This window comes from Dicentrarchus labrax, unplaced genomic scaffold, assembly GCF_905237075.1.
Source record: "Dicentrarchus labrax unplaced genomic scaffold, dlabrax2021, whole genome shotgun sequence".
NCBI classification, from domain to species: Eukaryota; Metazoa; Chordata; class Actinopteri; family Moronidae; genus Dicentrarchus; species Dicentrarchus labrax.
The window spans coordinates 13077671-13094937 of record NW_026136708.1 but is presented as its reverse complement, the minus strand read 5'-3'; the positions used below and the strand labels follow the sequence as shown (position 1 = coordinate 13094937).

At 41.8% G+C, this 17267-nt stretch overlaps 1 protein-coding gene across 2 annotated transcripts; it reads left to right on the top strand.

Moving 5' to 3' along the window:
- Positions 1-218: 218 nt before the first annotated feature.
- tfap2b (transcription factor AP-2 beta) lies at positions 219-12731 on the top strand. 2 transcript variants are annotated; one of them, XM_051410071.1, is made up of 7 exons: positions 219-324; positions 2527-2988; positions 4580-4634; positions 5777-5996; positions 6362-6480; positions 7526-7667; positions 11654-12731. In XM_051410071.1, the coding sequence occupies exons 1-7, from the start codon at positions 277-279 to the stop codon at positions 11940-11942; spliced, it is 1335 nt and encodes a 444-aa protein (XP_051266031.1). In that variant the 5' UTR covers positions 219-276; the 3' UTR covers positions 11943-12731. The 2 variants fall into 2 exon arrangements, with proteins under 2 accessions (XP_051266031.1, XP_051266032.1); XM_051410072.1 differs by lacking the exon at positions 219-324 and adding an exon at positions 1329-2187.
- Positions 12732-17267: the final 4536 nt, after the last annotated feature.

Sequence of the window (17267 nt, the reverse complement as noted above, 5' to 3'; positions counted from 1 at the left end):
ATGTGATAAATAAAACATGCACTCTTTGTATTTGTTTGCTTGTTCCTCCTGCTCATACATGGAGCAGCCTGCTGCTGTCAACCCGCCCCATAGCTCTTCAGCAGTAGTGGAGCCTATGCAGGGGTTCCCCATTCACAAAGCCTGCCTGACTTTACAGAGGGCGGAGAGAGAGAGAGAGAGAGAAGGGGGGGGGGTAGGGAGGGGGGAGAGAGAGAGAGATGAGACATCCCTTCCTCACTTGGCTGCATTCGGTTTACCGACACCGGAGAAGCGACCATGCTGTGGAAACTAGTTGAGAATGTCAAGTATGAAGATATTTATGAGGTAACGTTGCCGTCCATCTGTTTGTGTCGTGAGGAAACTGAATTGTTAGATATGCTTTTAGAGAATAATGAAGTGTTGGACATTGTTAAGATAAGTGAGGTGTTCTGCGGGAGGCTTTAGGCCTGTTATTCTGTTGATGTGGTGAACATGAATTGGAGGACATTTCACTACATGAACATTTCGTTCAGACAGAAATTTGGCTCGTTTGCGCTCCAATGTTTTATAACGAGTTTATAAAATGTTGTGTTATCGTTGTTGCTGTGGTGCAGGTCCATTCACGTTTTGGATAAGAGAGTGAAACGGAAAAATATTTGACATTGGATCAAGATAATTTGTATTTTAGTAATTATTTTCATGAAATTTCACACATATTTTAAATATTTAAAATCATCTACAATTTAAAACTTCCAAGTCAATTTAATCATTTTACCTGTGAAAATATCTCTAAACAGATATTTAGAAATAGATCAGGGGTGCTGCAAAAATATGTATTTAAAAATAATGAACAGCCTAATTTAGATTTTAAATGAACGCAAAAGAAAAAATAAGTTGGAGAAACCCCGGGTCAGAGAAGGTTGATGATATGTCAGAAGTATGTAAATCATTTGGCTTTGATCCCAGAACAATAATTTTTAAAAAACCAACGAGGGGAAGGGGAGAAATACCGCCGCGCGCGGGGGCGAAACGCTGCTCCGGCTCGCGCTGAATGGGCTCGAGCACAAAGCACACGAAGAAAAGGGCAGCTCGCGAGGCCCCTCGGCTCAGCCCGGTGGGAAACCCTTGTCTCGTGCCGCACATGGCTTTTCTCCCACGGCGCGAGGGAGGGGAGGCTATAATGTTGTTAAACAAGTCATCCAAAAGAGGGCCCCGGTATAGTCTACAATATAAAGTTTAATCGCTTCTTTTGACTCGTGACACCATTCACACGAGCCCCTCGTGCGCCCTGTAGTGTCTCGGGTGTGTTTTTCAGCAGGCTAATAAAAGGCAGCTGCAACTCAACATGAGCCGCCCTTTAGTTCTCCAGGACTGTTTATGTTGACAGGCTGAAGTCAAAATGTCACAAATCTTAGAAAGACGTGTCTGTGCGTAAAAGTAAAGTGAATCTGACTTATTCTGAAGCTTTACATGGTCTTACATTGGCACGAGGCTGGGTGTATCTGACAGGAACTTGACCCTGGTGGTTTTAGTGTCATGCTAGACCCGGTACGCTTTACAGCAACATCAGGTTATAATGTTATCCACCTTATATTGGTTTTATAACGTCAGTGTGTATGTAAGTATGCGCAGAAACGGTTTGTCCAAAAGTGTCTCCAAAGCCAAGAAAGTGCTCTTATCCTGCGCCAGATTTTTGCACATAAAAAGGCCCCCGACGCGCGTGCTTTTTGTGACGGGGTATTCCTCGCGGGTCCAGTCACCCTGTTCGCTTTCTCCTGCGCGAGAGAGAGTCTCCTTTTTCTATCTCCTGCTGTTCGCGCGTCGTTTCGGCTCTCCACGGAATTTAAACGTCACTCAAGGTTGCGCGAGAGGCTTCACGCTCCATGTGTCGCCAGTCCCCTGCCTCGCGCACATTAATATTCCTGTAAGTCTCAGTCATGAATAACAATTACACCGTATACCGGGGGTAGAGGCGGGCGCTCGGTACTCACACTCAGAGCGGCGGCAGCTCCGGGCGGAGGAAGGTTCTGCATGGAGCTGTAGACCAGGCCAGTACCTGCTGATATACACGCGCTGCTTTTTACCTGGAATGAGTTTGACCATCTCGGCCCAACACGGTCTTTAACTCGCCTGCTGTTTTTACCGTGAGCCCGGTCGTGACACCAACAGAGGGCTTTACAGATGTTAGTTCATTCCTACTCCACTGCGGTGAGTTTTCTTTCCCTCACAATGTATTTCAGAATCCGGTTGAGTAAATGTTGAATCCGTAGATATTGCTAGGAGGTTTTCGTGGTGAGGCATTTTAAATGAGGCTGTAACATTTTTCCTCCAGGCCCTTTTGTGCTTTTTGTTCAGGAGATTCGATGCCAGGCTACTTTGGCTGCATCACCAGGGGCAACATACACACACACACACACACACACACACACACATATATATATATATGTGTGTATGTATATGTATAGCACCATGGTCCTAGGCCTCCGTGTGGTTTCATTTCGTTAAAATGTAGCTCTAATTTCTGTTCTTCTCTGCATCCTCTTCAAGGACCGGCATGACGGTGTCTCGAGCCACAGCTCGCGCCTGTCCCAGCTGGGTTCGGTATCGCACGCGGGACCCTACTCCAGCGCGCCACCGCTGTCTCATGCACCCTCGTCGGACTTCCAGCCTCCGTACTTTCCACCGCCGTACCAGCCGCTTGCTCACTACCAGAGCCAGGATCCGTACTCCCACGTCAGCGACCCGTACTCCCTGAACTCCCTGCACCAGAGCCAGCAGGGCGCATGGGGGGCGCGGCAGCGGCAGGACGTCGCAGGGGACCGGATGGACAGCTCCGCTCTGCTGGCTCAACCTCGGGCCTCGCTGCCACAGCTGTCCGGGCTGGACCCAAGGCGGGACTACGGTGGCGTGCGGCGGCCTGATGTGCTGCTGCACTCCGCTCACCCGGGACTGGAGCCCGGCATGGGCGACGGACTGCTGCACGGGCTGCATGGTATGGAGGATATTCAGGTGAGTCAAAGACCACAGCCAAGATTTATAGCGTGAATGTAACATTTTACACTTCCAATTATGATTTTTACATTTTTTAAAGTCACTTTTAGTTTTCGTTTGTTTGATATTTTAAGTTATTTGAGGGAAATTGAGATCACTATATCCGAGAAAGATTAAATCTGCAGACCGGCTGTACACTGGACAAAATAGGGAATATGCCAAAGCAATTTCACTACTATTTATTGTATATTATCACAATAACATATATAAATGTATCCACTGTAATCAAGGATTTAATAATTCCCAGTTACAGTAAAGGAAGTTTTATGTTTAACTAAAACAAACCTATTTAATCATGAAAAATATAAATAGTGGGAAGTTTTTTTTTTCCTATTTGGATGACAGTTGTGAAATACAACAACATTAAAATAAATATATTAATAACATTAAAGTGGAAGACACGGATTGGTAATTGTTGACAGTTGTCTTCTTCATTGTCTCCGCATGTTCGCCGTGCCTTTAGAGTTAAGGTCAGTGAACTCAGAGCAGCTCCCTCAGGGCTGGACTCTCACAGCAGCTGTAGCCTGAACGCAAATGGCCCACAGCTACACAAACTGTCTTCAGAGACCTGAGAAATCTTCTTTGATGAGAAGATGCTGATATGTGGAATAAATGGGCTTCAGAAAGGCTGCATGGGGCTCAAATGTTGCTTATGTGAATTTAAATCCACCTGCCTTTATTGCCATAATGATTCTGTTTAAAGCAGACGAGTCTGAAGATGCTGCAACATTTTATTAACTTCTATATTTAGAAAGAACACCTTTTGTGATTTTTTATATTATTTTGTATTAAAAAATATTTTTACAATTACATTTAGTGTATTATTTTCATTATCATTAGTAGTAGTATCATTATTACCATTATTATTATCCATGCCCACACTATTGTTGCTATTGAATTCATTGAATTTTAAGGCTGGTATTTTTGTTTTACAGGATAATATAGATTTCTTTGTGATCATTGTTGCTTCTAAGGTGCAAAATATACAAAGCAAGCAACCAAAGACTTGGTGAAATTGACTTTATAGTCATCTGTGTAGGATCTCATCTTCCCCTCGTTTCCCCTCAGGGCACAACCATCACGAATTGTTTGCCATTTAACCTCCACAATAGATTCTAATTTCTGGCTTTCCGTATTTGTGTCATGAATTTATTAACCCCCATATAAATTCGTTTTAGCAAATTCTTTGTTTTTCTTTTTTTATATACGAGCGTGCAGCAACATCAGGTCTATTTAAGAAGGAATTTATCTCGCAGGATGATGAAGGAGGCTTTAAATTTGTGAGGATAGTTTATTCTATACGAGACACGCCATACTCAATAAAAGAGGGAAAGGATTTTAAACTACATTTGTTTGCTCTGTGGAAACAACCTAAAGACGTATATTCCCACTCAAATGAATCCTGCAGGATTCTGCTGTGTGTTTGATTGGCTTAAAAACTAAAAATAAGTTTCACAAAATAATGGATGGATGCTCGGTAAGTGAGTCATGCGGATCTTCTTGTATAAAGCAGACTATAATGATTATGTGTTTATCTTGGTTCGAGCAGACCATTGAAGACACCAACGGAACGAACATCCTGGATCAATCAGTAATTAAGAAAGGTATGAACACACACACACACATCTTTGTCTGTACTCTGGGTAATGTTGCCTACAAATGCAACAATATAATAAAAATGTCACTTTTAATACAAATATCAAATATATAATTTGGTAAATTCTTTTTGAGCTTGTTGATATAAGATCAAAGTAAAGAGGCAGAGTTGCCAACTTAGTGTTTCTTTCCTCCATGTGCTGTTATATATTATGCTTTTCTTATGTGTGCTATGAATTGTGATGATTTATGGGATATAGAAATACAGTCTCGCTCATAAAAAAGTAAATCTGGGCACGACTTGAACCTGAACAGGACCAGACCTCCATATCTCCATGTTTCGGGCTGTTAAAGGTCGATCCCTCCACCGTGTATAGGCAGATCTTGTATTTTTTTTTTTTTTTGAGGGGGGGTGTTGAAGATGAGGAGTTTAAAGCCGGGTTAACGATCCCGGTATATTGACTCGCAGGCAGTGTGTCGCTGACAGGCTGCCATGCTGCCGCTCTGATGATGTGCCGTGATTTAGTTACGGGATGTTGAGTGACTGAGCTCCCCGCGGGGCATTTAAGCCGCTGATGTAATAAATGGCACCGCTCACGGAGATCTCGTGAGCTCGTTTAGAGCTAATCTGCGGTATTATCCCCCGTGGAGCCATCAAAACCCCCTCGCACTGGCCCCTACGCACGCATACATGCACGAGGGCTGGCTGGGCTGGGCTGCTTTTTTTTTTTTTTTTTTACGCCATTAGCGCGAGCATTAAACACGCGGGATGAAGGAGCATCCAGTGCTGCTGGTGGGAGTTAAACCGGCCGTGGAGAAAAGACGGGGAGGGGGTTAATGCGATTCGAGAGCGCGAGCCAATCAACAATCGATAATATTATAATGAGAATGTCGCGCGACATTAAATAACAGCAAATGCCCGGCGCGTGGGCGCTTCATTAGGCCAGGGCCGCCCTCTGAGCGCGCGTGGCCTCACACACACACACACACACACACACACACACACACACACACACACACACACACACACACACACACACTGAACAAAGTTTGACAGAGAAGAGATTTCAAACTTGTGTCACTCCCTCGTATCTGAACAACTTGTTATGTAAGAGAACCGCTCACACCGCCTCTAACCTTCCTCCCGCAGTTCCCATGCCACCCAAGAACATGGGCTCTCTGATGCTCGGCAAGGACGGGCTCATCGGTGGGGTGACCGTGAACATAAACGAGGTGTTCTGCTCGGTACCGGGCCGCCTGTCGCTGCTTAGCTCCACCTCCAAGTACAAAGTGACCGTAGGGGAGGTGCAGAGGAGACTGTCCCCACCCGAGTGCCTGAACGCCTCCTTGTTGGGGGGCGTGTTGAGAAGGTACGACTGCAGCCCCAGAGCATGTTGACGCTGGAGTTCAGGAATAACTTCTGTGGATGTTTTATGAAAGCGTGTGGCTCGTTAAATATGCAGAGGTATCTGTGAATTAAACCCTGAGCGGTATGAAATTGCCTCTGTATCCATTACCACCTAGATTCTAGTTAACTTTAACATCATCTCTGGAGACAAACCGGAGCAGAAGCTGATTAATAAAGTTTCCCAACTCTGAAGCTAATACTGGTCATTTATTAATATAATGCTCTGTGAGAGAGTTTTTACATATTATATAAAATATTTCTATGCCACATAAACACGTCTGTAAATGTGCAATCTTACATGCATGGGGATTTCTTTTGTTTCTACAGAGCAAAGTCCAAAAACGGTGGGAAATGTTTGAGAGAAAAGCTGGAGAAGATTGGACTAAATTTACCTGCTGGAAGACGCAAAGCTGCCAATGTCACATTACTAACATCCCTCGTAGAAGGTGATTTGTTTGTTTACTGTTTTAAACTCCATAAACAAACCGTGATAACCGACTATAGAAACCAAACATTTTATTAGCATCTTATAAGCGATCAGATAAACTCCAGTTTCAACGTGATGCACAGGGTTGCAAAGGTCATGACCTTACAGGCTTGACAAATGACAGTGACTGTATTCATAAAATGGCTGCAAGAGTGTGAGAAAAATAATTATTTAATATTGGAGTGGAGAGTGGAAGGTTGGGATTACTAAATACGATTAAATTATACATTAATTGATTAAATACTGCAGTTTGGGCCTGTCCCACTGTATGTTTTGTATATTGTATTTTTTCCATATAGGCCTTGTTGTCTTATACATATAATCCACTCACATATTCACCAAAAATGGCCATCTGCTCATTTCAATTAAAGCAACATCATTCTGCAAACAACATATAAAATAATAGTCTACATTCTTTTAATTTTTTTTTAAATGTAGTTCAAATATTTTTATTTAACCAAAGATTTGCTGATCTACCCAGAAAGTCATAATTTATCAGATATTTGAGACTTCTTTTTATTTTTTTAACCTCCTGATTGGCAGTTCACTACGTTTATAATTGCTTGCATGTGTTCTCTTTTGCTATAAGAGAGATAATAAAATAACTCCCTCTTTTTTTTACTAATCATTTAAACAAGATAACTGGCACATGTCATTAATTTTCACAATAAAACAATGAGAACTGTGTCACTTTATGTTGTGTTGGTGCAGCTGAGAGGACGACGGCGGAAATAAATTAGTGCGCAAAACGATAACGTCTCATTTTTTAACAAATATATCTGTATATCCCGAGACAACCAGGACATATGTGATCATGCCACATTAATTAATGTTAAATTAAAAAAAGCAACTTCTGCAAATGAACAGGCGGAAGTTGTAGAAGTGAAATTCCCATTTCTCCATCACTAAGTCAAATATTTACATTCTCTGCAGCTCATTGTTTGTCTATATTAAATGTACACTGACTATATGCTTGCACCTGTACCTCCCCCTGCCCCACCCAGGTGAAGCAGTCCACCTGGCCCGGGATTTCGGTTACATCTGCGAGACAGAGTTTCCCACCAAAGCCGTGAGCGAGTACCTCAACCGGCAGCACGCGGACCCCAACGAGCTGCACACGCGGAAAAACATGCTGCTGGCGACAAAGTGAGTTTGATGGACCGTTTGATTAGATACTGCTTCTTCATAGTCTTTATAGGGTGTCACAGAGAATATATAGTACATGTCTGCAGTGTAGCATATAGGGAGATACCGTTGTAATGAGATTATACCCTATGGCTAGCTGTTGTTGAATCATTTAAATTAGGTATTTAGGTATTTAGACACATTCAACCTGAGCAGAGCATTGTGGAAAAGTACAAAGATCAGGCCATGATACATATACACTACTTTCAACACAGATAGAGGAAAGTGCTTGAAAAACAACAGCAAGATATTTCCAGTTCAGACTCTCCTAAAACAGCAGATGTTCTTCTATTTAAGTGTCCCAAAGATCCGAAACAGTCACACATTTCACCTCATTTAACCAGGTTTATATTTCAGGGTGCCATTTGGAAAGCTTTTTGTTGTTGTTGATTTGAATTACATAACTGTTACACACACACACACACACACACACACACACACAGGGTGAAAAACAGGACATTCTTCTCCTGCGACTATTGTGAAATTAAACTCTCTCTCATTCTCCTAGGGGCCTCTATGGCCCCTTTTTAAGACCCCCCTGAGGGTGCAAACCTCTCCAATCCTCTGTGCTTTACTCTAATATCACATACAGTCCATTTTATAGCCATCGTGAACTGACATTTGCAAAAAAAAAAGAGAGATTTTCTTAATGAAACACATCAGACCAGATATGGATCTAACCTATAATGAAATGGCCGATTGGAAAATTGCCACACTGAAGAATCAGGACAGTTAAATTCAATTCAACCATTTAAGGAAAGAGCAGAAATACGTATTAAAGGCAAAAATCCTATAATGACTAAACAAAATAGCGAGGCATTAATTTTAACCTTTTGATTGAAATATAAATTATGTTTTTAAATATCAGGACAGGGTGTGAGATAGATGCAGTGTGATCTCTTCACTCTGCAGCATCCTTACAAGGGGTTCATTTCACAGAATAATAACCTTTAGCTCAAGTACAGATTAACCTTATTTGATGCTGGACACTTTAATGTGGCCTGTACAGCTCACAGACATAAAAGGTTGCTAGTGTATGTTTGACCCCTGCTTCTGGTCTTAGAGGCGATCCATTTTTACTGTTACTCCTCGTAAAGTTACTTATATTAATCCATTTTTACGGCTCTTAAACTGTGGAATTGAATCAGGGATCTTCTGATTACCTTTAGTAACGGAGCAAAATAAGATTTCTTTAGAGGAACCAGGGTAGCAGAGGTTATGTGGATTTATAAATGTGGATTATATCACAATATTACTGTTGAAAGTGATCTGCCAATTAATAAGTAGTCCCATTCTATGTCCATTTATGTCCATGTGGGTTTTCTAGGCAAAAAGGTTCTAAGCAGAGCTGTAAACCATCTAACGAAGATCCCTTCGGGAAGCTTGTATTTTTAGGTTGCATAAATACTGCTGTCTTCTGGCCTGTAAACCATCTGCCTGTGTATGTGTGTGTGTGTGTGTGTGTGTGTGTGTGTGTGTGTGTGTGTGTGTGTGTGTGTGTGTGTGTGTGTGTGTGTGTATCCCAATGTACTCAGTATGTACGGTGTGCTCGGTTGTGGATGTTTGATGCTCAGATTCAAACCTGTTCCAATACTGTGTGTCGGTGCTGCCTGTTAGAAATTCATTATTTAGCAGTGAAGGGTTTCAAGTCGTCAGAAAACAACAGCGAGAGCCTTGAGTGTAGCCCGGGGTGGCGGCTTCTCCTCTCTACTCCCCTAACCCCAGCTGGGCTCGGCCTGCACAGCCTGTCACTCATTTGCTGGAGCTCTGCCCTTAGGCCGCTGATAGGGTGTGTGTGTGTGTGTGTGTGTGTGCATGGGGCGTGCAAGTACAAATCTAAGAGAGGGAGAAAGGGAGAGGTTTCTTGAATATAAAATGTGGGCCTAAAACCAGAGGATGATTTAACAAGGAGAACAAGGTGAAGACGTGGTTTTCTTTTACCATTGAATTTTTTTCGCCTTAAATATAGTAAAGAATGAAGATCCATTTGATGACCATAAAACCTTTTTTGCTCTGGCATTAGTTTCACCTCATTTTCCAGACATCAAGGGCTAGTACTTTGGTACAGTGTTACACAATATGTGCTATTGGCATTAGCCTTGACTTTATGGGTGCATTTTGTTATTAAAGTATTGTGGTGAAGTACTTTTTTCTCATTCTTAAAGACAATTTGTCAAATATAAATGGTATGACATCATAATAGGTGTCCAAAGAAGAACAAGTTTCACTCATCTAAAGCATCAGCAATAAACAGTTTTAGTGTGAGGCCTTCAGAATCAAAGAGGGAGCTTTGTTTTAGATTTTGAACCAACTTTCACCAACTAAACAAAGGGAGAAAAATAGAAAAATACAATTCAGCCGGAAGACATGTGTTTATTGAATTAACTCTCAAAACTTTCAGTTGGAAAACGTGTACACTCTTAGTGTCTCGCCCAGCCTCCCTGTCCAGGTAACATTAGACTGTAGCAGCTGATTGCATCAAATTCATGCTTTTTCTCTGATTGTTTTCCAAAAGCATTCTGGGTAACACAAAAAAATAGAGGTTAAATAGAGGAAGGCTTAAAGAAAGTGTGCTTAAACGTCATTGCAATATATCAGGGGTTTCATTTACAGGCTTATACAGGGATTTTTTTGCATTACAATTTGATATTCATCCTTTGTTTTGACTTTTTTAAAATACATTTTAAGCATCCTTTGAAGTAAAAGCCCAAAACAATAGAGTAAAAACATTCCTGCTCTGTTGTAAATATCCTGATTTAAAGGGTTTAGTTTTCGAAATGGCTCAGCAGAGGGTCAGCAGTTTGCACCACTTAACTAAGAGACATGTTTAAATAATATACCTGTTTCACAGCAGCCATTTTTACATTAAGTAGTAGGGTAAACACAGGTGTTACCAATGATCCTAATTAAGGTTCTGTTCCATTAAGTGTGACAGAGCCTTTCCACTGAGCCAACATGTGCAATAGCAGCCCCAAGACAGTTTGACCTGAATGGAACAGAACCTTAATTTGTATCACCTGTGTTTAACCTATTATTTACTGTAAAAATGGCTGCTGTGAAAAAGGTCTATGTTCCAAAGAACCCTGGTTTGACAACTTAAATTCGTGTCATGATGCACAAAGCTTTTGCTGTAGTTTCCCGTCTCATTGGATAGGTGGGTGGGGTCCTGCTGCCTTCAGGAGCTGCTGAACCATCTGCAATAATTTTCATCATCAGTCTGGGTTTCAGTGGTGGTCCTAATGGACACTGCACCTTTACAAGAATACTTCCCTAGGTGAATCACTGCTTTTGCCTTTAGTTTTTCCTATCCTAACATTTGCACTGTAAGCGATAAGAGATACACTGAAACACAGAATATGCTTCTTTATCCTCAGTGTAGTTAAAGCACCATAGATCTTTGCCTTGGAAGATTGTTTTTATTAATAGGTTGCATTCAGTCTCAGGTGGCATTGCAGGAACATCTGCAACTAATGCAAAATACCCTCACTGCCCCCCCCCCATGACACTTTTCACCACAGAGGCATCTCGGTACAATGCTGGTAGCGGCTGATTAGGGTGCTTTTTCCTTTTTAGTTAGGCTGGGACTGCACATACTCTGATAATGATTTATATTTTAGTATCAACTGGATATTGGCCAATTTTTCATCATTAAACATATTGACTGCAGAGAACTTAAAGAGACTGATAACAATACACATGCATGCCTTGGTTGCATTAGCAGGTGCAGTAGAGGTGGAAGTTGAGAAATCATTGGTTTTGAGAGTTTTGATCTTCCTGTAGTCCACATTCTGTTTGCCTTTCCACTAATAACTTTTAGAGGGAAACAATGAATAAGTTAAAATTACAGATACTGAAAACTGCCACCAAATATCCATTATCAGCTGCAGTGGTATTACTATATTTGGTAAACTCTAGGATGACGTCTTGTTGTGTCTTCTCCCTTGCAGACAGCTGTGTAAGGAGTTCACAGACCTGCTGGCCCAGGACAGGACTCCCCTGGGCAACTCAAGGCCCAGCCCCATCCTGGAGCCTGGCATCCAGAGCTGCCTCTCCCACTTCTCCTTCATCACGCATGGCTTTGGCTCGCCTGCCATCTGCGCCGCACTCACCACCCTCCAGAACTACCTCACCGAGGCTCTCAAAGGACTCGACAAGATGTTTCTCAACAACCCTCCCAACAACCGGCACGGGGACGGCGGCAACAAGGGCGACAAAGAGGAGAAGCAGCGGAAATGAAGCCGGGGAAGAAGGGGAGCGATGACGGAGAGCCGAGCAGGAGGCAGACACACAGACAGAGGCGTTACACCGCTACTTCTAGCTTTACACCACTGCCACTGACCTGCCACACACAGGGCTGAGGTGGAGGAGGAGGAGGAGGAGGAGGAGGAGGAAGAAGGCTTGGTAGAGAGAAAAAGGCAGAGGAAGACACCCGTGGGCCAGTGTCAGAGAGCACAGAGGGATTTTTCATCTGTGTTAAGTTCTTTTCATTCCCCTGAGGACATGGTGGTTACTGTGTTACATCCATTTCGCTCCCCCTGCTTGCATCCTGTGAGACTGAGACGCTGTGAGCAGCCAACAAACAACATTGTGTGTGTGAGTGTGCGTGTGTGTGTGTGTGTGTGTGTCTGAGTGAGTGCGTGTGTTTGTCCTCACACAGAAAAAGCATTGTGGGTATGAAGATTGGGTGATGAGCATAGTATCTGTGAAACAGGTTTGTCTGGTTACTTAACACAAGCAAGGAGGGAGGGTGTTAATTTATGTGTGTAAATATTTATTTATATTAATTTAAATGGATGGTTGTGTAAATAGGTGCACCAGCTATTTTGGAGTAGGCCTATTTATCTGTGATTCGACCTTTGTGAGCCAGCGGGGGGGAGGTTGGGGAGGGGGGGCAGGACTCATCCAGTGTTTTTCTGTTCTTATAGAGCTGTTGTCATGGTGCTGATGATGGGTAGACATGCTTCTAATTGTCCAGTGATTTCATTTCTATCACATTGATAATAAACCATGTGTTTTATTATGCAAGGTGTGCAGCCGGCGCCTTTTCTCCAGGGAAATCCTCTCCCACCCAGGATTAAGGGGTCAGAGTCAATTTCAGTTCAATCCATTCGAAATGTAAAACATGATATTAATTTACTGATGTCAGGGCATTTACCTTTACTTATTTCATGGAATATTAATGAACACCTGCAAGTGAAGTAGTTTACATTTGGCGGATTCAAAAGAAAATGCAACATTTCTGAATGATTGAAATTGGAATTGGATCAACCCCGGCAGTAATCCTGTTATTCACTGTGATATTCAATGTGATGGGTCAAATTCACAGGCCAGGCATCTTTGCTAGTTATTCTAAGTGTTAAAAAAACAAACAATTAAGATCCAATTAATGAGCCAGCAACCATATAACAATAATATAATATAATAATATAATAATAATTACTTGCAGCAGCAAGCAGTAAAATCATTGTGAAGCAATAATACAACAGAACTAAAAATTAGTAATTCAGATATTTCTTTAAAAAGACACTCAACGTAACCATCAGCCTACTTTGGCTGCAGTGCAGTGAAGTACGGTAAGGTATAATCTAGCTCTTCATCTTCCTGCAGGGAGAGCTGTTGGAAATGGTGATATTCAAAGGCCCAATCTTTGCTTTGAATGTAAAGAAAAAAAGTAACCCCACACAGAATATGAGTCACATTGATTAATAGATGGACCTGAGTCATAGCTGATGCTGTTAAGGCTTGTTTACCTTAATGATGTTTGTCAGGGTAAAACAGCCCTTATGAAGGGATGATCAATGAGTATGTATCCATGTTTCAAGTCAAAAGATTTCAGTTTTATACTTTATCACACAATCTGTTTTTTTAAACAGCTTAATGTTTCCTTTAAATGGGCCTACACAGTATTTTATTATCGCTGACATGCTATAAAAGATATACTGAAATAGTTAAACAGCCTCTATGACATATAGTCCAAGATCAACATTTATAATAACAATATTAATAATAATGACAATAATAAATTCATACATGAATAGCTTAGTAAGGTTTAAAATATGAGTACAGTCTGGAGTCTATATACTGCAAAGCCTCTGAAATGAACACACACACACACACACACACACACACACACACACACACACATTGATGGATACCGTCTTATCCCAGGGAGATAATTGGCTGTATTTTCCGGCCAGTGAGGCCCTCGTTTCAGAGAGGCTTCTCTCTCGCACGCGCGCAGAGGGAATAGAATCGTGCCTCGCGGGCCCGCTTCTGCGGTGGGGATCTACCGCCGGTGTGCTAATGACGGGAGAGCGCGAGAGACACAGAGCAAAGTAGAGAGAGGCAGAGGAGGAGAGCTAATGAGAAAAGAGGGGAAGAAAATGGGGAGTTTGAGAGAAAGAGGGAGCGAAAGAGAAGAGAGAGAGAGAGAGAGAGAGAGAGAGAGAGAGAGAGAGAGAGAGAGAGAGAGAGTCCCGCGGGCTCGGTGTGACCCGTGGAGTGGAACGCCGCGTGACGCAGGTGCAGAGTTCAGCACCCGCATGTCCGCGAGCGATTCCCGCTCAACAAAGACAGGAAGCTGGTGAGCATCAGTGGCTACAACAACGACAGGTTGGCTGGAACAATAAACAAATAAAACAAACAAAACAAAACAAAACAAGACAACAAAACACAAATAAAAACTTTGATGGTTTAGTGAATTACGTGTATCCGTTCACCACGAGGACAAGTGACACTGTCTTAATCTAAAACAAGTGAATTATATTTTAATGGTTCGTCTGTTTTTGATGAATCAATGCAATGACTGGAATATCAATAATTCCTTGAAGATTGGAATTCCTAAATACCAGAAGTATTGTAGCCTGGTATGTGTGGGCTACTGTAGGCTATATATACTGTACCATAATGCTGTCCTAGTTTTGAAGAATTAAAAATAAATAAATAATACTAATAAATAATAAGCTAATGTCTAAGCTATAACCAGTAGGTGGAAGAAAGCAATGATTCAATTAAACAAACTTTTGCAGCAAGACCGGTGCACTGATTCAGATAGTAAATATGAAGAGAAATTATGGGTTCAGGATTCATTTTTTACAACTCAAAACCGCAAGAACAATAAAAGCACAATAATTAATTGGTAATAGACATTTTTTTGCATTAAATGTAAAATTAAAATAGGTCTACATTTCTGGCAAAAAAAAAAAAAAAAAAAACACGTCATCGGTAGGTGTGAACATGTATTTCTCTTCTCAAAATAAGAATCCAAAGAAGTATCAGTGGTTGCTGCAAGAATTCTTACCATTGCTAATAAAGTAGATATTTTCATTCTCTGTATTGAGCCTCAGGCCCCTGAAAATGCTTCATTCAAGGCCTCAGGAACTACCTGTGTTCAAAACGAAGTCTGCAAGGTCATGCAAACATCATAAATGATGACCATCTTGTTTTGATGGATTTTTGTTTGTATAATATTGTACTTAGGTAAATTAGATTATACAGATTTCATTTTTCAAAATCATTCAAATACGTTTGTAAGTCTTAGAATACACTTCACAATTATTTCACTTAACTTAAGGTTTTTTTTTAATTATGTGGCATTCATTTTTTTATAGGTGACTTTAAATGCGTAGCATAGTACTGCTGCAGTCCGCTGCCAGACACAAACCGAGGAAGATGACAATTGTGTGCCAGCCAGCAGTCGACATGTATCACTGTTACTGCAGTATGACTTCATCCCTCTAATTATGTGTTTTTATGTGTGCTACATTTCACGTAAGTTACAGTCCTTCACATGCACAATTTACAATATCCTACAAAGATATAGTGCCAATGTCACCGCTGTTCATAATTACAGATGTCATGTTCTGAGTTAACTTGTACTTTATTGCTTCCAACTTGTGCGATATAGTTTAAAAAATGACCATAAATGTGTTACAAAACTTCACCAGTGGAATTTGGCATTGAGCTAATTTAGTGTTTTTTTCCCTCCTGAAGAATATACAGCAATATGACACCCGACAAACTATCAGTAGGTACTGATTCCAAAAATCAATGCAAGTTACAAGAAGTTTCATTACTCACTGAAAAACCACAGAAAACAAAAAAACTTGTGTCTTTAAAGCTGGTTTTACTGCTTTGGCATACATGTTCTTCTGCTCCCCCACAAAATCCTGCAAACTCTCATTTGAACATACAGCCTGAAAATATAAAACTCCAGGCTTAGTCAGTGGTGCTTTCAAACCCGATTATTCAATTCCCCTTCTTATATAGTTTAATAACAAGACACTCATTCACAGCCGTCTGTGAACTTCTGACATGGAGAAATCACGTCAAAACCCAACAACAAAATACTGGCATTGATGAAAGATGTATCACGATGCTGTGACGTTCATTACAGAGGAGTGCTCTGACTAAAAGGGTATAGAGGAACTTAAAGTCTGGGGCAGGATAAACAGAAAAGGTTAAGAAGGCCCCTGGAGGTCCTCTAAATGTAGTTTTAATACAACTTCTATAGACCCTAACAGTGAGCCATGATGGAACACCATATAAAAGTTGAGTTTTTATAGGTCCAATACGGCTGATCATGCTAAAACACATAACTTCCTGTGCACCAGGGAAGGATCCACCAGCCGCTGAGGGTTTAAAATGGCAAATAAGCATTAAGGAGCTGGATATAATATGAATTGCTGATAATGGGAAGCAAAATTTATTTTCATGAAAACGTCACATGTTGTTACTTTAATGAGAGGACCAGTGAAAAGGTAATCCAGTTATTAACATGGACTGATCTTATGAAGGCACTGGTATAATATTTGATATACAAAGTATGAGAGCAGCACTGACAGTCTCTTCTATATGCAGTTATGTCTGCAGTCAGTCTGTCTGTCGTTTTGCCAGGAAGTGAGAGAGCAGGCCCCCATCAGCAAAGCCCCTCAGCGTTCTGTCACGCAATGGGCTGTAAAAATGCTTATCCAACACACACACACACACACACACACACACACACACACACACACACACACACACACACACACACACACACACACACACACACACACACAGGTTATCCAGCATGCAGACAGCCGAGTGCCGGTTGGGAGTAATTCCTGCTCGGGGCACTGTGCTCCAGGCAAGCCAGGCGCGTGCTGGATATTTCATTATTCATTAATTTACTGTTTAACAAATCCTGTCATTACTGAGCCCGAGCCGAGTTCACACACACACACACACACACACACACACACACACACACACACACACACACACACACACACACACACACACAAAACACACACTCGCAGCAGTGGGTGTCAGGCGTGGCAAATCGGCCTGTTTGATCCCGGCCTTCTCAACAAACGGGGAGAGAGCCATGAATAATAAGAAACGCGAAGCCTCGCCGGAACGAGGGAGCGTGACACTGTCTCACAAAAAGCCCTTTAGCAGGGAGCAAAGCTCCGCCGGGGCCTCACCGAGGGCCCAGGGTTCATTATATGAAAAGACAAAACAAACAGTTGGCACAACCGTGATCGATATGAAAGGCAAAGCTCCCACACACACAAAAGG